The following is a 15,665-nucleotide window of genomic DNA, read 5'->3' on the forward strand; positions in this document are numbered from 1 at the left end:
AAAATAACAGATAGCAAAAGCAGAAGACGATGGTATTAATGTTTACCTAACGTATTACTTTCCTTTACCGCTTAAAAATAAATAAATTAATGAAAATAACGTTTTAAGTAACAATAAATAAAAAAACGCCAGGTTTCGACCTGCAATGACGCCACTAGCCCGCGACAGCAACAGGGAGCATGCGCATATCAAGGCCGCGCTGCCATTTTGATGGCGGTGATCAACACCGCATAGTTACTATTTCATAAGTACATTTTCTAGCTGGCTTTAAACCAGCACGCCACCTACTAAGGTATCGTGTTTATTAAATATAAGAATATAACTCGGGCATCATAAATAATCCGAACAACAATAAAACAGATGGACGGAGAGGACGACGACGTTGTATCCGCCAGCCGCTCCGGTAAGACGCTTTGTTTCCTTATAACGTGACACACTAAAATACTCTACTATATGGTCTGTAACTCACTAAAATGCTCTCCTATTAAGTTATATTTATACTCGATAAAATACGCATTATAAAGTTGTATAGACTCACTAAAATGCTCTTTAATATGGTATATATATACTCAGGAAAATACTCTCCTGTATATGTACTCAATAAAATAGTCACTTGTATAGAGTCACGAAAATACTCTTATATTGTATATATTATATATATTGTATATTTTGTGTGTGCGTGTGTGTGTTTGTGTTTGTTATTGATGGGGTGCGTGTGTTTGCAGATGATGGCGGTGGTACACCTGTACAAGACGAACACCCAGCTTCAGAAGATGAGCAGGCGATGCCCACAAAACATAATTCAGAGGTTGGTTCACAGGTCTTCATGTCTGCATCTTTCTTTATTATAGAGGTGTGTGTTGTATGTGTATGTAGCTGTTGCATTACCTTAGAACAGCACACTGGATGTGTTTGTCTGCTGTTATCTACAGCAGTTTGCGTCCCCGACTCCTCTCAATTTTAGTATGGAACGTTTTTTTGGATACTTGAATTAAGTTTATTGAAACGTATCGTGAATACAACTTTGGTACATTACCTTGTCCGTGAACATGATTGCTGTGGTGTCACGTGAGATAGATTTTCAACGTAAATGGTGATGAAGACAACGACCCCCATAATCCCAGGCTACTACCTGCCTTCATCAAATTAATACTAAACTAGTTGACAGGCCTACCTACAAACACTCCCCTCACGATATACTCTTCCCTCACTGTTTGTACACTACTCACTATATAAACACTCCTCTCACTACATAAACGTGCACAAAGCTAAAGTTTTGCTGCTCTGTTATGGTTCAGGACGACGGCAGTGAGGGTGAGGACGGCCCCCATCCCATGGAGCCCAGCGGCCCGGCCAGTGGCTCCGACAACGAGGGCCCTGCAGGGGGCCACAGCGACTCGGAGGGAGAGGCCCCTGGGCGTAACCGTGGCGACAATAGTGACTCCGAGGGAGAAGCTCCTCGGCGTAATTCTGGCAACAACAGTGACTCAGACGTAGAGGCCCCTGGGCGTAACCGTGGAAACAACAGTGACTCAGACATAGAAGCCCCTGGGCGTAACCGTGGAAACAACAGTGACTCTGAGGTAGAGGCCCCTGGGCGTAACCGTGGAAACAACAGTGACTCCGAGGTGGAGGCCCCTGGGCGTAACCGTGGAAACAACAGTGACTCCGAGGTGGAGGCCCCTGGGCGTAACCGTGGAAACAACAGTGACTCCGAGGTAGAGCGGCCCAGGCCCGCGGACAGCGATGAGGAAGACTCTGCTTTGAAGAGCAGAGGGAGTGAGGAGGACAGGAGGACCCCTCCCCATGCCAAACATAGCCCCTCCTCTTCCCCTAGCTCCACCCCTAACGCAGATGGAACATCAGACGGCAGCACGCCGGCGAGGAAGAAGATTGCCGCCCAGCACTCAGACGACGATGAAGAGGAGGAGGGGGCTGTTGGGACGCAGGAAGCAGAGGCCGGCGGGGGGAAGTGGAAGGCAGTGATGATGTCGGACAGCGAGGATGAGGTGGGGGAGGAACGGAAGGCTGACAACGAAGAGGAGAAGGCGAAACGGACAGAAGATAGCCAGGATGAAGACGCTGGACCAGGTACTGTAGAGCAAGGCACTAACACAGCAGGGTTAAACCTCATTTTTTTAGGTGTATTGGTCGGGAAACTCTTTAAGCTCATTGGGGGGGCACAGGAGGCACAGCTCTCTGTGCCTCTTGCCCTCTTCAACAACGATATGGCCATAAATGATATCATAATATGCCATTTTATATTGATGGTTTTAGATAATTATCACAACTATCACAATAAATTTTAGAATAAAAATAATATTGCTAAATTAACAGCATTCTCCATAGAACCGATTCTGGTTTAAAATATAGAATTATTTATTATTAGACACTTTTATCCAAAGCGACTTACATCGGTTAATACACATTGACACACCGACGGCAGAGTCAACCATGCAAGGCGACAGCCAGCTCGTCAGGAGCAGTTGGGGTTAAGTGTCTTGCTCAGGGACACATCAACACTCAGCTAGGAGGAGCTGGGGGCAACTGCTCTACCTCCTCAGCTAAGCCGACCCTGTTATACACTGAAATAAATAAAATAAAATAATACTGCAAATAATTACTTTGATTCCCATCACATCAAATGCCTGATTTCAAACGTCTCTCAAACATTTTAGAGGTAGTATACTGAACATTGATTAAATAAAATGACAAATATGTAAACAACTGCTGGAGAGAGAGTAGAGCTTAGGGAGTGATATTTGGGGGAAATAAATTTGCCCAGGTAGCGCGTCCAGCATGACAATCATTAGCTTCTTGAAGCCCAGTATTATATGCATCATATATTTAGTGATACAGTACGTCATCACCTACTGCCTGCACACACTGCACTGACTCAGACAGTGCGGCGAGTCAGTGATTGATGCTTCTAAATTAAAAATGTATATAAAAAACAAACATAAGGATTGATATTAATGTTGATTTATTGTCCAGTCCTAGTGCAGAGTTACTCCTTGTATAGCTCAGTAGGAATCACAAAACACAAGGATCTTCCATGAAGGTCAGCCAGCTTCCCAGCAAACTACATTTGTATGTGTCTCTGTCTGTGTGTTTGTGTGTAGTGAAGAGGAAGAAGGCCATCCTCTCAGACAGCGAGGATGACGATACTCCTACACCAGGTGAGACCAGAGGATCAACAGCCCATCAAACCACCATCTCCATTCATGTCATTATAGATGAACTGTCTTTCTATTGATATGCTCATGAATGCAAAGGGAGATTCCATATGGAAAGCTGTCCTGAACGAAGTGCTTCTGACTCCTCAGTGAAGCGCAGCAGAGCCGTGTCTGACGAGGAGAACTCGGACTCCGAGGGTCCCGACCGCAAAATGGCAGCCAAGCTGAGGGAGCTGGGCTCCGACAGCGAAGACGAGGACGGTCCTGCCAAGACCAAGGACGAGAAGACACTGTTTGGCAGTGACAGCGAGTCGGGAGAAGACCAGGAGGAGTGAGTAGGCCAGAACCCTGGGCTCTATTACACTTAATGTGTCTAGATTACAGTATCAGTACTGGTCCCACTGGATCTGGGTAGTATCACTACTAGGGATGGGGATCGAAACCCGCTTCTATCAAGGACCCGGTTCCACTTTTTTCAAAACCCGAAAATCATTAACGTTTGCTTATCGATACCACTATCGAGTCCCGTCATTCATTTAGTATTATTTATGTCCCGTAGGTCCTGTAACGTAATGTTGTGTCCCTCGAGTTGCGTCACAGCATTTAAATCAAATCAATCCAATCACTGCAGTGTGTCCACCAATGTTTTTGAATGGAATTGTAAGCAAACAGGTATTACAAGTAAAACAAGTGAAGTCTGGCAGTTAACTTTGCTCGCGAGGATGGCTGAACGGGCGACAAGGGCGAAAATAATTTATTGTAAAGGGGGAAACATAACCTCAATGGCCAAGCACATTAGCATTGTGCATCAAATAAAGACCAAATACAGTACCGTCGACTGTCTCTGAGTTGAAAAGACTCAGTCTCCTCCTTCTCCTGTCGCACCACAGACAGGCCCGTCTTAATCATCCACTCAAATTACGAGTAGTAATCCCACACACAGACATTGTCGCTAGTCCCGTCAGTTAAAAATAGTAATCCAATTGTGAAATCAGTGTTGTATCAGCAGCATACAAGCTAGTTATCTTAAAAAGTAAATAAAGTTTCAGATTTGCTGCGTGATGATGTGTTGAGGTTGGCTCAGTAAAACGACTGTTAGGTTATCATGATGCGTTCAAATGTAACATAAAGAAACGGTAAATTGAGTTTTTGGTGAGAAACATGAGTAATACTGTATTACTCATGTTTCTGTATTACTAATACGGTTGTATCTGCTCTAATCATTTTAGTTTATATAACTAAAACTACTGATGTCAATATTTATGAAGAATTACATATTTTATTTAAAATGCAATTATTTATTTCCTAAACATTTTCCTCATCACTAAAAACGCTTCATATTTCCACCAATTAATAGAAAAGTATCGATAGAGGTATCGATAAAGACTCGGATCGTTAAGGAGTATCGAAAATGGTATCAATATCAATAAATTTTAATGATCCTCATCCCTAATCACTACTGGGTTGATGGTACAGTATCATTACTGGATCTAGGCTAGTAGCAGTACTGGGTCATTGTTCCACTGTCAGTACTGAATATAGGGTAGTATCACCACTGTGTCTAGGGTAGTATGACCAGTAGGTCTAGGCTAGTAGCAGAAATGGATCTTGGGTAGTATCAGTATTGTACTAGACATGTGACTGATATACTAAGGGTGAAGTTCAATTACCACTTTCTGTGTTCTAGGAAGATGATTGCGGACATCTTTGGAGAGTCGGGAGACGAGGAGGAAGAGGAGTTTACGGTAATTACAGCTCCCTGTCCTATTGCAAAAACTTCTGTCTACAAAGATTTGTATTATGTCTGTATAATGTGTGTGTGTGTGTGTGTGTGTGTGTGTGTGTGTGTGTGTGTGTGTGTGTGTGTGTGTGTGTGTGTGTGTGTGTGTGTGTGTGTGTGTGTGTGTGTGTGTGTGTGTGTGTGTGTGTGTAGGGTTTCAACCAGGAGGAACTGGAGGGGCAGCAGAAGGTAGAGAACCAGCCAGCTGAGGAAGACTCTGATTCGGATGAAGGAGTCGACCGTAGTGGCAAAGAGTAAGAAAGCAACCCTCTCTCTCTCTTTATCTCGACCACGCTTACCGCTGCTCTCTCTCTCTCCCCCATCCTGACCTGTGCTCTCTCTCTCTCCCCCATCCTGGCCCCTGCTCTCTCTCTCCCCCATCCTGACCCCTGCTCTCTCTCTCCCCCCCATCCTGACCCCTGCTCTCTCTCCCCCATCCTGACCCCTGCTCTCTCTCTCCCCCATCCTGACCCGTGGTCTCTCTCCCCCCCATCCTGACCCCTGCTCTCTCTCTCCCCCATCCTGACCCCTGCTCTCTCCCTCCCCCATCCTGACCCCTGCTCTCTCTCTCCCCCATCCTGACCCCTGCTCTCTCTCTCCCCCATCCTGACCCCTGCTCTCTCTCTCCCCCATCCTGACCCCTGCTCTCTCCCTCCCCCATCCTGACCCGTGGTCTCCCTCCCCCCCATACTGACTCATGGTCTCTGTCCCCCAGTACCAGCATGATGTCAGACTTTGACATCATGCTGGCGCGTAAGAAGGCAGCGGGCGGGAAGCGCAGGAGGAACCGAGACGGAGGAACGTTCATCAGCGACGCTGACGACGTCGTCAGCGCCATGATCACCAAGATGAACGAGGCCGCAGAGGTACCGCCACATTAAGAGTCCCCTGCTGCCTTTATACTGCCCATATGAGAGTCCCCGAGTACTGCCAAATAAGTCACCGGCTGCCTTCATACTGTCACAATAAGAGTCCCCCAGTACTTTCATGATCCCACAATAAGTCCCCTGATTATCTGTGTGTTTGTGTGTGTGTGTGTGTTTAGGAGGACAGAACGCTCAACGCTCAAAAGAAACCAGCGCTGAAGAAACTCACACTGCTGCCTGTGGTTGTCACGCATCTCAAGAAGTAAACATACAGCACCTCATCACCTACTATAGCACCTCCTCATCCAGTGTATCCACATGGAGCACCTCCTCATGCATCATCACCTCCTCACCCAGAGCAGCACCTCCTCATCAAGTGTTTCAGCATGGAGCACCTCCTCCTACATAGTCACCTCCTCTTCTAGTACAGCACCTCCTCTTCTACAGCAGCACCTCCTCCTCTAGTGTTTCCACATAGAGCACCTCCTCTTCTAGTACAGCACCTCCTCTTCTAGTACAGCGACTCCTCTTCTATTACAGCACCTCCTCTTCTAGTACAGCACCTCCTCTTCTAGTACAGCGACTCCTCTTCTAGTACAGCGACTCCTCTTCTAGTACAGCACCTCCTCTTCTAGTACAGCGACTCCTCATCTAGTACAGCACCTCCTCATCTAGTACAGCACCTCCTCTTCTAGTACAGCACCTCCTCTTCTAGTACAGCACCTCCTCATCTAGTACAGAACCTCCTCTTCTAGTACAGCACCTCCTCTTCTAGTACAGCACCTCCTCTTCTAGTACAGCACCTCCTCATCTAGTACAGCGACTCCTCTTCTAGTACAGCGACTCCTCTTCTAGTACAGCGACTCCTCTTCTAGTACAGCGACTCCTCTTCTAGTACAGCGACTCCTCATCTAGTACAGCGACTCCTCTTCTAGTACAGCACCTCCTCCTCATCTAGTACAGCGACTCCTCTTCTAGTACAGCACCTCCTCATCTAGTACAGCACCTCCTCATCTAGTATGGCGGTGGTGTTTGAAGGGGCAGTGTGCCAGCACCGAGTGGGAGTGTAACGGCAGCTTGTCTCCAGGCAGGATCTGAAGGAGACGTTCATCGACGGCGGCGTGATGACCGCCATCAAGGAGTGGATCGGCCCCCTGCCAGACAAGAGCCTCCCAGCCCTCCGCATCCGAGGGGAGCTGCTCAAGATCCTGCATGAGGTAAGCACTGCTCTAGGTCCTGAAGGGGGTTAGCACCGCTCTAGAATCATGAGGTGGTAAGCACCACTCTAGATCCTGAAGGGGGTTAGCACCGCTCTAGATCCTGAAGGGGGTTAGCACCGCTCTAGATCCTGAAGGGGGTTAGCACCGCTCTGGATCCTGAAGGGGGTAAGCACCGCTCTAGATCCTGAAGGGGGTAAGCACCGCTCTAGATCCTGAAGGGGGTAAGCACCGCTCTAGATCCTGAAGGGGGTAAGCACCGCTCTAGATCCTGAAGGGGGTTAGCACCGCTCTAGATCCTGAAGGGGGTTAGCACCGCTCTAGATCGTGCAGGGGGTAAGCACTGCCCTAGAATCGTCAGGGGGTTAGCACCGCTCTAGATCCTGAAGGGGGTTAGCACTGCTCTAGAATCGTCAGGGGGTTAGCACCGCTCTAGATCCTGAAGGGGGTTAGCACTGCTCTAGAATCGTCAGGGGGTTAGCACTGCTCTAGGTCCTGCGGGGGGTTAGCACCGCTCTAGATCCTGCGGGGGGTTAGCACCGCTCTAGATCCTGCAGGGGGTTAGCACTGCTCTAGAATCGTCAGGGGGTTAGCACCGCTCTAGATCCTGCGGGGGGTTAGCACCGCTCTAGATCCTGCGGGGGGTTAGCACTGCTCTAGAATCGTCAGGGGGTTAGCACCGCTCTAGATCCTGAAGGGTGTTAGCACTGCACTAGAATCGTCAGGGGGTTAGCACCGCTCTAGATCCTGCAGGGGGTTAGCAATGCTCTACAATCGTCAGGGGGTTAGCACTGCTCTAGGTCCTGAAGGGGGTTAGCACCGCTCTAGAATCGTCAGGGGGTTAGCACCGCTCTAGAATTGAATTGAATTCTCTGTGCTCGATATTATTTCCTTACACCCTTTTCCACAACAACACAAACATTTCAGTCACAGAAGTGTCCATTGCTTCTCTTTGACCCCAGGTTCTTCTATGTTTGTCGTAAAGAAGCAGGTAGGAGCATCTTGCTCAAGGATATCTATCGATCTACCCTAGGTAGACTGTGTACATCAGGGATGGGACTCCCTAACCACTGGACCATTCTGTGTACTGTTCCGCAGCTTCCCAGCGTGAGCCAGGAAACTCTGAAACACAGCGGCATCGGACGTGCGGTCATGTTCCTCTACAAACACCCCAAGGAGTCTCGACCCAACAAAGACCTGGCTCTCAAACTCATCAGTAAGTAAAAACCCCACATGGCGTGTCTAACAACCAATCAGCCTCCAGGAACCTGTTTGAGTTAACAAATAAACTGTCACATGGCGTGTCTAACAACCAATCAGCCTCCAGGAGCCTGTTTGAGTTAAAAAAGAAACTACTGCGTGGTGTGTGAAACATTCAATGCACTTTCAGGAGCCTGTTTGAGTTAAAAAAAATAAACTGTCACATGGTGTGTTAAACAACCAATCAGCCTATAGGAACCTGAGTTCCTATAGAAAACTACCAGGAACTCAAACTGGGCCACATTGAGTCCTGGATTAGCAAGGTATGTTTTGTGTGCAGGCTGTCTGTCTCGCCCTCCCTTTCTCTCAGTCTCTCTGATGAAGACCTCTGATGGAAAACATGTATAACCAACTTTTGAAATACAAGAGGGGCGAGAATGGGGAATAATTAGGTCCTTCAGGTAGGATGGGGCTGATCTGTTCAGTATTCTATAGGTAAGCAGTAGCACCTTGAAATCTGACCTGGCATTATCAGAACGCCAGGTGAGGGAGGAGACAACAGGAGGAATGTGGTTGAATTTCTGGTTCCAGTAAGGAGACTAGCAGGGAATTTCTGGTTCCAGTTAAGCGACTAGCAGGAGGCGTTTCATATTAGCGATCGATACACTAGTAGTATGGTTCTTATAAGCGAGCATTGGGTTATTTTCTGCACCCCTAGACGAGTGGTCCCGACCCATCTTTGGTCTGACGTCCAACTACAAGGGGATGACCCGAGAGGAACGTCAACAGAGAGACCTAGACCAGCAGATGCCCCAGAAGAGAGGACTAAGGTCTGGGCCAACACTTACCTTAAACGTCACCCCCACCCTAACCTTTACCTAAACCCATACCTTCACCCCTTAATTGATCCTATTCCTAATCCCTACCGTAACCCTTATCTCAACCTATACCTATACTTTACTTAAAGTTTAGCCGTACCTTAACCCCCTACCTTAGACCCTACCTAAAGCTCTGACCTGACCTCTAGTCTAACCCCTACCTTAGAAACTACCGGAGGCTCTGACCTGATCTCTAGTCTAACCCCTACCTTAGAAACTACCTGAGGCTCTGACCTGATCTCTAGTCTAACCCCTACCTTAGAAACTACCTGAGGCTCTGACCTGATCTCTAGTCTAACCCCTACCTTAGAAACTACCGGAGGCTCTGACCTGATCTCTAGTCTAACCCCTACCTTAGAAACTACCGGAGGCTCTGACCTGATCTCTAGTCCAACCCCTACCCTAGACCCAACCTAAAGCGCTAACCTGACCTCTAGTCCAACCACTACTCTAGACCCTACCTGAGGCTCTAACCTGACCTCTAGTCCAACCCCTGCCTTTGACCCTACCTGAGGCGTTTAACTGACCTCTAGTCTGACCCCTACCTTAGACCCTACCTGAGGCGTTTAACCGACCTCTAGTCTGACTCCTACCTTAGACCCTACCTGAGGCTTTAAACCTGACATCTAGTCCTGATCTTCTTCACCTCCTCCCTCTTCATCCATCCCTGGTTCTTCCCTTCCTCCCTCTATTCCTCCCTGGTTCTTCTCCTCATCCCTGGTTCTTCACCTCCTCCCTCCTCATCCCTGGTACTTCACCTCCTCCCTCCTCATCCCTGGTTCTTCACCTCCTCCATCCTCACCCTGGTTCTGCAGTCAGGCACACAAGGAGGTGAAGGCGTCGGAGCCCGATGTCTTCTCTCCTACAACCAGGTTCCTCTGCATGGTTGCACTGTGGTTCCGCTCTCTAGCAGTACAGTTCTTTAACTGCCGGCCTCGTTTTCATTTAAAGACTCCACTGCCCCTGTCCCAATCAGGAGGCTGTTAGAGAAAAAAAATAAACTGTTGCTTGGTGTGTGTAACAATCCATGCGCCTTCAGGAGCTTGTTTGAGTTAAACTATAAACTGTCACATGGTGTGTGGAGGGTTGGTTACGGTGAGTTAAAAGAAAACTGGACCCAGGAACTCAAACTGGGCCACATTGAGTCCTGGAGCAGCAAGGTATGTTTTTTGTGCTGACTGTCCGTCTCGCCCTCCCTCTCTCTCCGTCTCTCCCCCCTATGCCTCCGTCTCTCTCTCTCGCTAGTTCTGGCGGTCAGACTCCCCGTCGGGACCTAGAGAAGCAACTCACTGGAGAGGAAAAGTAAGATCCCACCTCAACCCCTTCCTCCAGAACCTGCCTCCAATCATCCCCACCTGTGCCTAACGTCCTCCCCCCAACAGGGCTCTGCGACCTGGGGAGCCAGGCTTCTGTGCCCGGGCCAGGGTACCCATGCCCTCCAACAAGGACTACGTAGTCCGACCCAAGTGGAACATAGAGATGGAGTCAAGCAGGGTGAGTTTATCCCTGTAGTATATATGCTCTGGTTCTTTATACTGTTCAGATTAAGTCTGATGCATACTAGTTTATTCTGGTTTATAGCATAATTCTTATACTGGTTTATTTAATTTTGTTTAAAAGTTGGTTTGTAGTAATAATATGGTAAACATGATACAGGGGTCAGGGGTTAGGCACTGATGGTTGTGTATGCGGTCGCTGCTTTAGCTGTGCGTTGATTGGTTCCTCAGAGTGGATTTAAGAAAGGCGTCAGTCGATTGGAGAAGCACAAGCGTCGTTTTGCTGAGCAGAAGAAACGGGGGCGCCTGCAAGGAGCCATCAAGATCAGTGTGCAGGGAAACCACATGCCCTTGTAGTACCTGCTGCTACCCATTGGGGGCAGTAAGTACCATCCTGTAGTACTTGCTGCTACACATAGGGGCAGTAAGTACCTAAAGTGCTTAAACAGCGGTTGGTTAACAAGCTGTTGGTTGAGACATTTTTGGTTAGAGATTTTCTCATGGATCTTTACAAGCTGTTGGTTAACCAACTGTCGGTTAACCAACTGTTGGTTAACCAACTGTTGTTTTACAAACTGTTTATTAAAGGTCTTCTTGGGGTTTGGGAGTCAATGTCTGCTAGGGTGCAGTTTTAGAAGTGCAACTGTTGTAGTGTCCTGCCTTTCATTTGAACAGACAACTACACTAACCTATAGACTACAGTTAACAACACTAACCTATAGACTACAGTACACTACACGTATAGATTACAGTACACGATAGAGTCTGTCATATCCTTCCACTCCACTAGGGGCAGTGTTTGAGTGCTATCCTGCCAACTCACCTGCAGGCGAGGCCGCTGTTTAGAAATGCTTGACTTCCTGGGTCTTGGCTGCTGTGTGTGGGCTCAGTGAGATTGTGCTCATGGTAACAAGGGTGACGCAACAGTCAAAGCTAACACGCGGGTCTGGCCCCCAGGGACCGTGAAGAAGGGAGTGGCTCGCGTGGACAAACAGACGCGGCGCTCACAGGACATCCGGTGGCTCACCAAGACGGGCCACACCGTCAAGATCAGCGTGGAGGGGAGAAGCCTGCCGCTCTGACTTCACCCACCTCGCCCCTGCCTATTTTAGTTTATTTTTAATCATTTGCTCAGAACCCCCCCTCGCGTGTGTGCGTGCGTGCGCATGTGTGCGTGTGCATGCGTGCGTGCGTGCGTTTGTGTGTGTGTGTGTGTGTGTGTGTGTGTGCGTGTGTGTGTGTGTGTGTCACACTCAGTACCCAGGGATGTTTAATGTGACCGGCGTGTGAGTGTGCACCCTTCTCTACGGTTGAGAAATCTTTTCATATTAAACAGAGTTCTGCTCAAATCCTGTTACCCGGGTCTGATTTTTGCTGTGTAAACCACTCTGGTTCTAGGTTTGGGAGCTTAACCTATCCGGCCACCTCCTATAATAATTGAATAATATGTAATAATTTCTTACCTAAACTTAAAAGAGACGCCGAGATAAATATGAATTGGTGTTTGCCAGTTCTACCCATATTCGGATGAGTTGTTTTATTAAAAATTCATCATTGTTTTCCCAAAGCGAGTTAGCTGGATAAGCATTTACTTTCTGTATGCCGCAAACATTGACTTTGGTTACAGTATCCCAGTTCATGTGATGGGAATACAATTTCTATCACTTAACGAAAAATGTAGAATGGTCGCTTAATCATTCGAGTAACGGTAACAACGCAACAAGATTTTGGTTTGTCTTCAAACACACAGATGAGTCAAAACATAAGAGTCACCCTATAATGATTGAAGCAAAACAAGGATTAACATTGGCACTGCTTTCAACCGATGGAGACTTCACTTGGCGAGTAAAGGAATGAAGTTCAATTCTGAACTCTCTACGTTTCTACTAGACTGGTGAGTAAACAACTGCATGCTTAATTCATCTTAGACGATTGACTTTTTGTCCCCAATAAGTGAACTGGTGGTGTGTGTTCGAGCCGAACAAGACGTTGTAACGCCTCCCCCTAGTGGTTACCTGAGTAACCGACTCGTTGAGTCAACGTTTACACGGGACCTAATGGAAATAACACTGATATAGAGGTGTGATTTGATCCTTTTCGCTTTAGTTTTATACTTTTGTTCACTGTACCTTCATCCATGTTGCGTTAAGAGTGAGATTCGAGTTTGGGTTTGAACTCAAACTATATTAGCCATTCAACTAATAGCCACTGTTTATTGCCAATATTAAAACAAGAGAAATATTAAAGAAAAACCCCCCCCCAAAAAAGGCGTTGTTGGTAACTGCTTGTATGTTGATGAGCCTCATGTTAAATTGAAGACATAATAATGGTTTATGGACCTGGACACAAATGTATTCCAACAGACCATTGCTGTAGTTTGACACAGAAACCATTGTATTAAATGTGTACAGTTTAATAATCAAGCAAAGACGAGCAATACATAAAAAAACTAAAACACAGGCCGTTTTTACACATGGACAGATATCAACGTTACTATGGCAGGATAAAGGTACTGTCTGGAACGCTTGAGCAACTAAATACAATAACCTCTGACCCCTTGTGGGGTAGGACAGTACAGTTCTAACCAGGTAGTTATTACCAGTCCTAACAACCAGATATAACCAGTTCTAACAAAACCAGGTATTACCACTTATATTATGTTATTACCAGTTGCATCATCACCAATTGTTACTTACCAGTTATAACTGGTTACTACCTGGTTCTGGCATAAAAGGATGGTCCTGCTCACCCAGTGTTAAGCAAGACCTGACCATTAATATCAGGGATACTAACCAACAACTCAAGTTAAGTCGTGTCACATTCAGGTCGAAGCAGAGGCCTCCCGTTGGTGGACAGAAATGTGTGCGTGTGTGAGCCGCTCAAATTATATTGTGAAAGGAAGGTACTGCTGCCCGCTGTCTTGCTCCAGGAGTCAGTAGAGCAGGTTAAAGTTGAGGAGGCTAAGTTGTAGGAGAGACAGGAGCAGGTTGACAGCTAGGTGGTTTTTAGGTTGTAGGAGAGGCAGTGTGTCGTTGCCATGTGATGCGTTGTATGTGGTGTGGTGTGTAGGATACTCCACCATGGGTTTTTGGTCATCTGATCAATAGAAGGGAGATTGTCTCTCTTCTAATTTATTCACTGGTGCCAAATATAGTGTAATACACAATGCACCATACAATACGGATAACATCCGATTCATCCACAGTGATGTTAAGGCACACACTGGTTCTTTATAAAATGAACGGTCAAGGAGCAATATCTAACATGTATCACCTTCTTGATGCGACCAATGTTGCACCAATGGATTGTCAGGTTTTTATTAGTTGCCTGTGGGAGCCAGCTTTTGAGAGCGATGCTGGTGATTGGCCGGTTGTGGTGCACTCTTTAAAGGAAAAACGCTATCCCAATACCTTATTTTCTCACATTAAATTAGCTCTCAGCTGAAGGTCCATCCGCCGAATTGCCACAGCTGTCCACAGGATGGCGATATTGGTGGGCTGCAGGAAGACTAGCCTCGATTGTTGGGTAACCGGCTGACCCCGATTCTGTCCATCGTTGGACTGATTCTCCGCCTCGGCAACTCCACTACCTTCCTAGAAAACGCATCAGGATGTTAGCATCTCTAATATAAGTACTGGTATGTATCTGTGTGTGTGTGTGTGTGTGTGTGTGTGTGTGTGTGTGTGTGTGTGTGTGTGTGCTAGATATGTTCTATGTTTGGTTCCATCCCTTGGTTCTAACTAGGTTCCGTGTCTAGGTTCAGAGGCTCTCACCTCTTCTTTGATGCTTGTTTAGTATCCATGCTGCTGATTGACAGCCGGTCCAAAGGCGTGTTGCCTCCTGGGAAACTGCGCTTCCTCTTTGGCTCCATGACATCATTCTCCATCCTGACCAGGCGGTCCAGAAGAAGCAGCTTTTCAGACATCTTCTCCCTGGCCTTCTCCCCTCCAGAGGGCCCAGCCAGGTTAGACTGCAGCTCAGGAACCTGAAACATCCAGGTTACACTGTAACAGACGCCTGAACCAGCCAGGTTACACTGTAACAGAAGCCTGAACCAGCCAGGTTACACTGTAACAGAAGTCTGAACCAGCCAGGTTAGACTGTAACAGACACCTGAACCAGCCAGGTTACACTGTAACAGACTCCTGAACCAGCCAGGTTACACTGTAACAGAAGCCTGAACCAGCCAGGTTACACTGTAACAGAAGCCTGAACCAGCCAGGTTAGACTGTAACAGTCTCCTGAACCAGCCAGGTAAGACTGTAACAGACAACTGAACCAGCCAGGTGACACTGTAACAGACACCTGAACCAGCCAGGTTAGAGTGTAACAGACCCCTGAACCAGCCAGGTTAGAGTGTAACAGACCCCTGAACCAGCCAGTTAAGACTCTAACAGACACCTGAACCAGCCAGGTTAGACTGTAACAGACACCTGAACCAGCCAGGTAAGACTGTAACAAACACCTGAACCAGCGAGGTTACACCGTAACAGACACCTGAAACATCCAGGTTAGACATAACAATCACCTGAACCAGCCAGGTTAGACTGTAACAGGAATCTGAACCAGCCAGGTTACACTATAACAGACACCTGAACCAGCCAGGTTAGACTGTAACAGACACTTGAATCAGCCAGGTTAGACTGTAACAGACACCTGAACCAGCCAGGTTAGACTGTATCAGACACCTGAACCAGCCAGGTTAGACTGTAACAGACACTTGAACCAGCCAGGTTAGACTGTAACAGACACCTGAACCAGCCAGGTTAGACTGTAACAGACACTTGAACCAGCCAGGTTAGACTGTAACAGACACCTGAACCAGCCATGTTAGACTGTAACAGACACCTGTACCAGCCAGGTTAGACTGTAACAGACACTTGAACCAGCCAGGTTAGACTGTAACAGACACCTGACACCCAGTTGGGTCTTTTTATATTTCCATTACCTATTAAAGTTGTACTGAGCCCCTCCCAGTAGAACCACCCACAGGGGTTAACGGTGTACTGTGTGTGAAGGTGTCTCTCTGACCTGGGGTGCTAGCCGAGAGGC

At 47.3% G+C, this 15,665-nt stretch overlaps 2 protein-coding genes across 3 annotated transcripts in view; one reads left to right on the plus strand and one right to left on the minus strand.

Annotated features, from left to right (window-relative positions):
* The first annotated feature begins 203 nt into the window (after positions 1-203).
* Positions 204-11,961, plus strand: iws1 (interacts with SUPT6H, CTD assembly factor 1). Of its 2 annotated transcripts, none has more exons than XR_013811673.1 (16): positions 204-403; positions 726-808; positions 1,299-2,091; positions 3,123-3,179; positions 3,327-3,507; positions 4,864-4,921; positions 5,110-5,210; positions 5,672-5,822; positions 6,002-6,084; positions 6,910-7,039; positions 8,138-8,255; positions 8,958-9,069; positions 10,363-10,419; positions 10,500-10,611; positions 10,845-11,037; positions 11,571-11,961. XR_013811673.1 is itself a non-coding variant. In XM_079731614.1 (16 exons), exons 1-15 carry the CDS (start codon positions 361-363, stop codon positions 10,968-10,970), a joined length of 2,205 nt encoding a protein of 734 aa, XP_079587740.1. In that variant the 5' UTR covers positions 204-360; the 3' UTR covers positions 10,971-10,995; positions 11,571-11,961. The 2 variants fall into 2 exon arrangements, 1 of the variants encoding a protein (XP_079587740.1); XM_079731614.1 differs by having other exon boundaries at positions 10,845-10,995.
* A 2,160-nt stretch (positions 11,962-14,121) lies between these two features.
* The window catches only part of ostn (osteocrin), a gene marked incomplete at both ends in the record, with an annotated part of 1,622 nt that continues 78 nt past the window's right edge, over positions 14,122-15,665 (minus strand). Inside the window, 3 exons of the mRNA XM_079732953.1 lie at positions 14,122-14,206; positions 14,387-14,598; positions 15,645-15,665. The exon at positions 15,645-15,665 is cut by the window's right edge and continues 78 nt beyond it. Of these exons, the coding sequence (XP_079589079.1) occupies positions 14,122-14,206; positions 14,387-14,598; positions 15,645-15,665 (318 nt within the window). The remainder of the gene's footprint in view (positions 14,207-14,386; positions 14,599-15,644) is intronic.

This window comes from Pollachius pollachius (assembly GCF_949987615.1).
Source record: "Pollachius pollachius genome assembly, chromosome: 3".
NCBI lineage: Eukaryota > Metazoa > Chordata > Actinopteri > Gadiformes > Gadidae > Pollachius > Pollachius pollachius.

Excerpts from the sequence above, each read along its gene's own strand:
- iws1 (XM_079731614.1), top strand. The coding sequence starts at position 361 with ATGGACGGAGAGGACGACGACGTTGTATCCGCCAGCCGCTCCG. Across the intron at positions 2,092-3,122 it reads GGATGAAGACGCTGGACCAG|TGAAGAGGAAGAAGGCCATC; the intron begins GTACTGTAGAGC and ends GTTTGTGTGTAG. Across the intron at positions 10,612-10,844 it reads TAGAGATGGAGTCAAGCAGG|AGTGGATTTAAGAAAGGCGT; the intron begins GTGAGTTTATCC and ends TTGGTTCCTCAG.